General features: G+C 49.5%; 1 protein-coding gene across 1 annotated transcript in view; it reads right to left on the bottom strand.

Moving 5' to 3' along the window:
• The window catches only part of ANOS1 (anosmin 1), a 202553-nt gene extending 193328 nt beyond the window's left edge, over positions 1–9225 (bottom strand). Inside the window, exon 1 of the mRNA XM_054472957.2 lies at positions 8883–9225. Within this exon, the coding sequence (XP_054328932.1) occupies positions 8883–9089 (207 nt within the window). The 5' untranslated portion in view covers positions 9090–9225. The remainder of the gene's footprint in view (positions 1–8882) is intronic.
• Positions 9226–10306: the final 1081 nt, after the last annotated feature.

A 10306-nucleotide genomic window follows, 5' to 3' on the forward strand; every position in this document is an offset into this window, starting at 1 on the left:
CTTTTTCTCTGGGTAGATATCCAGTAGTCGGATTGCTGGATCAAACGATAGTTCTACTTTTAGTTCTTTAAGGAATCTCCACACCGTTTTACTAGTTTACATTCCCACCAGTGGTGTAGAAGTGTTCCCTTTCACTGCATCCACGTCAACATCTATTATTTTTTGATTTTTTGATAATGGCCATTCTTGCGGGAGTAAGGTGGTACCATATCGTGGTTGGACAAAGCAAGCAAAAACATAAAGTGGGGAAAGGACACCCTACTCAACAAACGGTGCTGGGATAATTGGCAAGCCACATGTAGGAGAATGAAACTGGATCCTTGTCTCTCATTTATACAAAAATCAACTCAAGATGGATCAAGGACTTAAATCTAAGACCTGAAACTATAAAAATTCTAGAAGATAACATTGGAATAACCCTTTGAGACACTGGCTTAAGCAAAGATTTCATGACCAAATACCCAAAACCAAACACAACAAAAACAAAGATAAATAGGTGGGACTTAATTAAACTGAAGAGCTTTTGCGCGGCAAAAAGAACAATCAGCAGAGTAAACAGATAACCCACAGAGTGGGAGAAAATCTTCACAACCTATACATCTGACAAATAACTAATATCCAGGATCTACAAGGAACTCAAACAAATCAGCAAGAAGAAAAAACAAGCAATCCCATCAAAAAGTGGGCTAAGGACATAAATAAACAATTCTCAAAAGAAGATATACAACTGGCCAACAAACATATGAAAAAAATGCTCAACATCACTAGTGATCAGGGAAATGCAAATAAATCAGTACTTTTTAAAGAAAGAAACAGATCCAGCACCTATGCAGACAGTGATTTACATGAAAACAATCTACAAATGCTACATTTGTTCCTTTCTGGGCATTTTTTACATATTGGCTAATAAGGATAACTATTTTTATCCAACCCTCTTTACCATCAGGGAAAATGTCTCCCCTCACCTCTTTGAAACCATACATAAATTACATTTTTAAAATATACAAAGGATTGCAGGTCCTGGAGGATGTAGCTTTTTTGGGGTGTAGCTCCTCTGGTTGCATGCTGAGTAAATCCAATGTTGGCTGATACCTGAACTATTGGGGCTCCCTTGCCTTCTTCCTAGACCTGCCATGTAGTACTGTCATTAATGATGTCCTCTCACTCCAACTACTGCCCACCTACCCTACAGCTATTTCAAGCTTGCCTGAACAGTGCATATTTTCACATTTCATTGAATTCTCAACAATGAGGGAGCATGATGTGCTTACCTACTAGGTCCAAGAATTGAAATCTTTTTACTGAAGTCATCAGGAGCTAGAAACTAAATTCGAGTAACAGAAAATCTTCTGAATCTGTTTCTTATTTAAAATGATGTTTAAACTTTGTATACCCTCTCAATTTTTTGAAGGATAGTAAATGAAGTCTTAGCTGAGAGTATAAAAGCTAAGTTATATTTTTACTTCTTCTACCTACTAGCTTGAACAGGTCATTTCTATAAGAATCGAGTTGTCTGATCAGAAAAAACAAAAGCGTTGAATGGAACCAAGTGTTTCTGAAGGGAGGTGTCTTAGACTGGGTTTCCTAGAAGCAGAGGTTGAAATGGGGTTTCTTGGACATGAGGTAATATTGGGGCGGGGAGAGAAGCTCTCAGTAGAAGAGGGAAGAGAGGAAGCAGGAGAAGGCAGAGATAAGACCTGTGTGGAGATGGGATCTCAGCCAGAGCCCTGCATAAGCCTGATCCCATGAGATGCTTTTGGGCATGAATTGCATTACAGAGCTGATTCCAGCAGGGGGCTGACCTCCTATATCCCCTGAGCAGAGAGCCAATTGCCACGGTCTGCCCACATCAAGGGAGGAGGATGCATGACCTTGCAAGCAAGATGGTGCCCATCGGCCAAAGGTTATTCACTTAAAAGGAAGCAGCTGTAAGCCATTAGCAGCTGATACAGGAGCCGGGGGATGGTGGGGTAAGAGGCAAGAGGTCAACAACTACATCCACTGGAGAAGGAATTGGTGTATATTACCTCTTTTAAAATATTTCAGAAAACTCCCCAAAATGACACATTTTCCTAAGATGATGGTGCAAAGAGAACTAAAATGTCATAACTATTCATTTTATCAATCAGCTCTGGTCATGGGGGCAACCTAATGCTAATCAAAAGCTTGAAAGAGTTATGGATATCTTTGATTAATGTAAAGAGGAAAAACTAGGTCATACTTAATAAACACCACATGTTGATAGACAACCTGCTTTCAAAATATGGAGCCCAGGGTAAGTTAAATGGAAAGGTTGAAAGGTAGCTGACTTCAGAACCCTAAGGCTCTGTGAGCTTAGATGATGCCCAGAAATTATGTTATTCTATACTTTACACAAGCCATTGCAAAGAGGCATTTTCAGTTATTTCTATTCCTATTTCATAAATAAAAATGCCTTTTGATAATATGGATATGCATCATTAATTGCTGTCCCAAACCTCCCTTCCCCCCAAAATGGTATGAGAGTCAGGTTTCTGGACAGCAATACCAAGTAATCCACTGGAACTTCTCCATTTCTGACTTAATACAAGCAGTACCCCCTAACACTTTCATAAGTCTCTCTACCTTAACCCCAACATTTTATACTCACTCACTGAAACATACCTGGTAGGTCAGAACATGAAAGGTGGTGAATTTATTTTGAATAAATATGATAACCTCCAAATTTATGATTACATTTTTAAAAGTGGGAACACTTGCACCAACAATATTACCTTTTTAATTTAGGTGTCCAAATACACACATATGGATAAATAATATTATATACATATATATATACAGATATATATATTTGATATCTGCATAAAGAAATAAACAAGTTAATAAGTGTATTTCCTATTGTTTTTTAAATGCTCTATTACAGTCACAATAAGGTAGAGTTTTAAATCATGTTCAAAGAGAAATACCATATTAAAAACACAAAAAATTGCAATGAATAGCATAAGGTTTCTTTTGGGTCAAATTCAGAACATGTTAGAAACGCAGCCAGAGAGCCAATAACTCAGACCAGGAAACACCAAGACCAAACTGCATCAAGTCGTGTCTCTCCCAGCGGCTCTCTAAATGCCTGGCCATCCTGCAATATAACTGAAAACTCAGCACAGAGCAAAGGGACACATCGTAGGCTGGGTATGAGCACCACAAAATCCGTTCCTCTGAAATCTGTGAGCCTGGGGCTGATTTGTAGCTGCTGGGGTTTTGATGCGCTAATTGTTTGTTTACTTTGCCTTGGAGGAGAGGCTGGCCCTCTAAGTGAAATGATCTCATCACCAGCTTCATTCTCCTTTCTGCCAAAACAAACAGCTTCCAATTACTGCTAGGAAGAGCCTCTGATCTCTAATCAGCTACCGAAGGGAGCCTATCAGTGGTACTTTATAGGGCGAATAACGTCCCATTAAGGAAGAATCTCTTAACATCAGTACAATTCTGGAACCCTAGGGCCAAGCTGCCAGCAACCTGCTATTAGTCTTCCAGCAGTATCCCATCCACTTTCTCCCTGGGCATTCTGAAATCTGGCAAAGACACAGACACACATACACACACACCCACCTCAGTTGCCCACGGACTACTACTTTTCCTCAAACCCTACTCTATTGAGCCTCCATTGAGAAAACACAGGCAGACAAAGAGCAGGTCCCAGGTCTGCCAATGCTGAGATTGCCAATGGCAGGTCCCAAGCCTGCCCATGCTTAGGGAACTGATTACGTTTAGAGGTTAAGACTCAGCTACACCTGTGCCATCATGGGCAGACCCAGAGGAGGTCAGAGGAGCAGGAGTGTCCAAGATGAAGCATAGGGCATGAAGTCACTCTCAAATGCATCAAGAGTCACCTATAAAGAGACAGGGCTTATCTCAGGCACCACTTCCCTCCTTTCCTTCTTCTTTAATCTTCTAGAGAAGTTGAGAACATAAGAGGAGAGATGTTTCTCCCTAAGTGAGCATATGTCAGCATCATACCCTTTAACACTACAGGTAACCCTATGAGGAACCGCCACGCTAAAGCAGGTTTAAACTTTCCCAGATGGCTGAATCTTTGACATACAAACAAAGCGAACTAGGTCAGTTTCACAGACGTATGAACAGTGCAGTCCACTACATGCTCACAAGAGGACCTAGGCTTGGGGTATGCTCTGCAGTGGCCATGCTGAAATTCTTTGAGGTTGAGTTTCGTATGTAAGAGTCAATAGCATACTGCAGTACTCACCGGAGAGTGGACATGTCAGCTCACAACCGATCCTGACTCCCACCGCACCCTCACCCCTCCAGGACAGGTTCTCACCGCCCATTCCCCCATCACCTGGCACCCCAGGCCCCACTGGCCTTCTGCTCCCCACCTCCCATCACATGATCCCTGCCCACTATGATCCCTGCAGGGACCTGGGCATGGGTGTAGAGAAGATCAGGGTTGGCCATATGCAGGTCGTACAGTGTCCCATGGTATGGTTGTGTCTGTCCCCATTCCATGCTAGTAGCATGATGGTGTGTTTGGTGGGTGGCCAGCCCGATTCTGAGACACTGGAATGGCACATCCACTGAGGAGGATGCAATACACCTGGGAGCTGCCCATCTGATGGGGGCAGGAGCAGCTGGCCTACGAAGGGGAGGCACCTGGCTCAATTTCCAGAGGACCTGTGCCAGGCAAGAGTACAATCCCTGGGTGCAGCAGCAGGCAAAAGAGGGGACCTGGCCAGCATCATGCCTGAGCACATATGTCTGAGCCCAAGGCCCTAGGTGCCTGCGAAACATGAGTGTTCCCTGGGCACACCCCAAAGCCTTGGGGGAGCCTTCTCTTCCTCCTTCCACCATTCCCGAGTCTGGCCTGTTGGACCCTCTGGCCATTTCAGGGCTCCCTCCAGGAATTAAGTGCTCTGATATTTGCGTGTAAAGCTGGCATTGCACAATATACAGAAGAAGAGTTAGCATCATGCTAATAATTAAACTTTTAAATTTTCTTTACTGAGAACAACATGGATAGGAAATTTAAAACACCATGACAAGTTAAGAGAAGCAAGTGGCAGAAGAAAGGAAAACGTTTTATATCTTATTTCCTTTAACAAACACTTTTTTTCTTGCTGAGTAAGAGGCCCCACGTTTTTATTTTGCACCAGGCCCTGAAAATTAGGTAGTCAGTCCTGAAGTAAATTATCCAGTTAACCAACAAAATCTTAAAAATAGAAACAAAACCAAAAGCTAGAAGCCATCCTCGCTGATAACCCAGCTAAATCGTCAATGAACTGTGTGATGAGCCAACTTTTCAAGACCTCTGAGTTCTTCTCTAATTTAGTAGCTGCCTCCTAGGAGTGTTGTGGGGATTAAAAGAGTAGTACTTGTAAAATACCCAGAAGAGTGGCTGCTCCTTAGTAATCTTCCAGGTAGTGCTAGCTGCTGTATTACCATCACCTGCATTACCCCAACATGTTTTGCATCCTGATTGCATCTTGCAGGGCAGGTGCTTCTCTCCCCCAATGGGCATATGAAGGGTTAACATTCAGGAAAGTGATGTGATGCACCCAAGCTACCCATTTGCGAAGCAACAGAGCCTGGGTGTAGAGCAGGTCTGCCCAGCCCCAAAGCCCACTTCCCTGTTCCATACCTCACAGACCCATAGCTCCTCTTCACTCTGCTAACCGCACATATGTATTCTACTTGTGAGCCTAAAATAGCTCCATGCCAAATGCCCTGGACAAAGCATCCTGGAGCCAGATACTAACATTTCAGGAGGTGCTAACATGCACTGTTTCTTTTCGTGAATGAAGGGCAGCATTCAGTAGTGAAATGATGGGGTTTCCATCCCATCTTCCTTTCTTCCTTTCCAGGTCAGAGCAGTGTTGGATTACTTAGGTATCCCTGGTCTGCATTCCCACCCTCATGCCTCAGTACTGAGTCCCTTGTGTTTTTGGGCGTGGTTGACAGCCACTTTGTGCAGGTGGGGCAGAAACAGCCTGCAGACCTGGAGGTGTCAGGTGTGCACATCTACCCACCGCTTTTCTGTCTTGTTGCTGAAGGGCTGGGCAGTGGAGGACAGTGGGGACAACTGGGGCACAGACTATGAGACGACAGCTTCCTCTGCAGGCCGATGACAGCAGGTCACTGCCCCAGGGAATCTGTGTCACTGCCTACACCATGAGTGCATAGGTTGCGCTCTCCTGAGGCAAGGCCTGACAGCTTTCATGCTTGAGAGTCCACATACCTGGCGGGCATCCAGGCTGGAGGCCAGGCAAGCTTCTCCCATCCTTAAACATGGCCTGAAACCATGCAAGAGAAGATGGAAACAGGCACCTGCTCCAGAGACAGCTTTATGGGTGGGCTCATTTGCAGGAGTTGGGGGCGGGGGTGACCCTGTAGAAAGCAATCTTCCTAAGACCTGCTGTAGCCCAGTCATGAGCTGTCTGCAGACTGATTGCTCCACCTTCCTTCCTTTTTTTTTTTTTTTTTTTTTGAGACAGTCTTGCTCTGTCACCCAGGCTGGAGTGCAGTGGTGTGATCTCGGCTCACTGCAACCGCTGCCTCCCGGGTTCAAGGATTCTCCTCCCTCAGCCTCCTGAGTAGCTGGGACTACAGCATGCACCACTGCACCAGGCTAATTTTTGTATTTTTTGTAGAGACGGGATTTCATGTTGGCCAGGCTGATCTCGAACTCCTGACCTCAAATGATCCGTCCGCCTTGGCCTCCCAAAGTGCAGGGATTATAGGCATGAGCCACTGCGCCCGGCCCATCTTCCTTCTAATTATTTAAAAAAAAAAAAAAAAAAAGGCAAGTGGTGGGGAACAGGGAAGCTTGGGGTTTTATAAGGAGAATGTGTTGCTGGCTTTTCAGATCTTAAAAACGCTTAATCCCTGCAATTTAGATAAATCAGATAGGCATTACCAGGTTAGGGTTAAGGCTCCCAGAATGGCTTTGCAGTTGATTACAAACACAGCACTTATTAAGTCTTAACTGAGTAATTTGCAGCTTATTTCACCCCCAGCTAATTAAAATGTAATCAGGATTGTCTAGCAATGTGCATTCTGTCAGCAGTTTTTCTTCCAAAGAGAAATCATGCCAAGGAGACCACAAGAAAAGCCTTTCACGGGAACTGGCTTCATCTAAGCTGCTGCTTTAGCCACTGAAACTGTAAAACAAATAAATTACAGCACTGACAATTCAATAAAAAGAAAAAAAAAAAAGGTACTCTTTCTCCCTGGGAATAGGCTGCTCCGTTTTGTTTGTTTTCTGTTGTTTCAAACAATAGTGTGGCATCTTAGGAGAGTGACTTTCAGGGTAGGACTCGGAGGGCTGGAAACCAGGTGCCTGGGGATCGGCCCTCTCCTGGCTCTGTCCAGGATGTCTGGGTAATTTCACCACAGGAGGTGAGCACTGGGTCTTCCATTCCCTGAAGACGCAGGAGGACTACAGAGCGTGCCCATTTCTCTGACACCCACGAGATGCTGCTTCTACGACTTAGAACAAACTCAACTGCACACTCGCGAACGCGCCAGCTTCACCAGCCGGTTCAAGATCATCCCCGAGGGCTAAGGGGAATCACTTCCACACTCCACCCTTATTAATATGGCCTCCTCTGGCAGCTTAATTCCCAGGGCCTCTGGGGGACCCCCCCACCCCTTGACCCAGCTCCGGCAGGAGGGGCGCCCAGTTTAAGAGCCAAGGGTTTGGCTTCCAGTTCCCGCCCAGCCAGGGGGACCCCCTCCCCCCAGCCCCCATTTCTCCTTTTGGTCCCTCCAGAGTTTCCCTGAGGCGAGAAATTGGGAACTTGGAACAGGTGGGCACCCAGGGATAGAGGCGAGAAGGAGAAGAAGGAGAGAAGGATAAGAGAAGAGAAAAATAAGCGGAGGATTTCAGAGCTCGCACGCTCGACAGGGCTGGTACAGGCAGCAGCTGCACTCGCTCCCGCTGAGTCCGGAACCTGCTCTCGTGCGCCCACCCGCACCCGGAGCCTCCGCGCAAGTCCCGCGGGGTCCGCGCCACAGGGCAGAGTCCCGGCAACCCGCTGGAGCCAAGCGCGCGGCTCCCGGAGCCTCCCACACAAGCGCGCGCCCACACACACACACACTCCCCACCCTCAGGCTGAAAGAACCTACGTACGGGGTTTGGGGGACGGTGCCCTAGGGACTCGTTGAGGAGTATCCGAATACGGCCCCGCCAAATGCCCTGTCCCCGGCACTTCTTCCCTGACGCTCTACGCTAGTCCAGGGCAAGACCTTGAATCTTTGGGGTTCCGAATTGAGGCGCGCACAGCCACCCGCACCCCCAACACGCGCATACACCCACCCTGGAACACGACTTGGCACAAGTACCCTGGCTGGGGCTCCAAGGGTGGGCAGCGAGCTCTGAGCCCTCAGAGAGTGAAAACCATCTTTCAAAAGAGACAAAGTGTCGGCCCGCGGGCACCTGCGGGGCTGGGGCTCGAGGTGAGGTCCCCGGGCGCAGCCGGACGCGCCTTCCGGACTCCCTCCCAGTGCCCCGGAGCGCCTGGGACTTTGCGGGAGTCGCCGCCCGCCCGGAGTCTCGCGCACTCCAATTCCCGGGAAACCGCCACATCCACACACCCGCTCCCAGCATCCACGACTCTCCCTCCCCAGGGAAATCGCCTTTGGTTTCTTGCTGGGAAGGAGGGAGTTGGGGCAAGATGTCTCGGGCTTCTTTTTCGTTCCAGGAGCCGGGAAGAGGCTGGAAAGGAGAGTTCCAGCACCCCGACTGTAAGATCCACGCCCAGGGGAAGCCAGGATCAGCCCGCGGCGCTGGCCGAGAACTTTGCGCGCCCAGGCTGGGAGGCGCGCGCCCCGGTGCGCCCACGCCGCAGCTGCAGCCCCAGAAAGAACCCCTGGCGGGGGCCTCCCCGTACCTGGAAGTGCTGGAAGAAGGCGGAGATGCGAGTGATCTGCAGGCTCAGGCACCTGGAGGCGCAGCGGGCGCGCTGGACGCTCCCGGCAGACAGCGACTCGTCCAGCCGCCGCGCAGCAGCCGCGCCGGGGCCGGCCGCCAGGCAGCCGCTGGAGGCCGCCAGCCAGAGGCAGAGGGTCAGGACCGTGCCGGGCACCCCGGGCACCATGGCTGCGGGTCGAGGGAGAGGGCGCCGGGCGCGGGCCGAGGCTCCCTGCTCCGCGCCGGGGCTGCACTGCTGGGGACCAGGCAGCCGCCGCGACTGAGCCGGAAAGTTCAATCCTTCAACTCCGGCCGGACCCTCCCCGCCGACCTCCCTCCCAGCTCGCCCTCGAGGGGTGGGGTGAGAGGGACAGGAGGCCGCACCATTGGCTGGAAGGCGTGTGAGTGACAGGGGGGCCGGGCGCCGGGCCCGTGGGCCGGTCTCGGGAGCTGCCAGCCCGGGCGCTCCGGGGGAGGGCGATGCCGACCGGCTTTCCACGCCGCCCAGGTCTCGAGGGGCCCGGCTCCCACGCAGGCGCCTCTCCCGTCCGCACCAACCGCTTCCTGCCCCTCCCCTCCCCCCTCCGTCCAGGTAAACGTCGGTGTGAGCAGGTCCAGGCCTGCCAGGAGGGGTGCTCCCTTCAGCAGGAGGGAAGAGGCCTCAGGACCCCCAGGGGCGTCCCACCTGCCTGGGGATTGACCCCGCGCCCCTAAGTGGCTTGCTTTCTCCCCGACCTCCCCTGGGTCCAGGCTTTTCCCACGCTTTCACATATTCGAATTCCCTTTGCCCAGGTAGTGGAAAGAAGGGAAGAAAACAAATGGCAGTAACACAGACGGGGAGGGGAGCGTGGACATTTGCCCTACAGTGTCCCGGAGACATCTTCCTCCTTCTCTCCCTCTTGCATTTCTTCCGTCCTTGCCGCATCCCTCCCTCCTTCCCTCCCTCCCGCACTATTTTCCCTGGAGACAACCTGAGGGCATAGCTAACCACCTTTAGGTCCACACGCCTTGTTTCCTCAGGTGTCTGTTTTTCTAGTAAGCCTTGCACGCCCAAAGTGAGTGATTTATTCTAAATAGACTTGCGTCTTAATCTCTTTCTTTCCCCACGATTTGCCCGAGCCTCTTGACTCAGGCTTTTTAGCTTTGGAATGGCTGCTCCGTCCTTTCCTGTCGTTTTTGTCCAGTGTTCTCTCAGCACACGAATTCTCCCTCCCCAGCCAGGATCCTGCCACAGAAAGACAGGAGGCATTGATAAGACACAACTTGTAACAAAGCTCTACACTCCCCTAAGCCCCATCAAGAAGTGACAGTCCCCTTGCAGGTAGGAGAGCCCAGAGAAAAAAGACCCAGAAACACTCCTATTTGAATGGACAACAACTGACTGCTGTTCCTTTGCTCTGACAT

This window comes from Pongo pygmaeus, chromosome X, assembly GCF_028885625.2.
Source record: "Pongo pygmaeus isolate AG05252 chromosome X, NHGRI_mPonPyg2-v2.0_pri, whole genome shotgun sequence".
Lineage (NCBI taxonomy): Eukaryota > Metazoa > Chordata > Mammalia > Primates > Hominidae > Pongo > Pongo pygmaeus.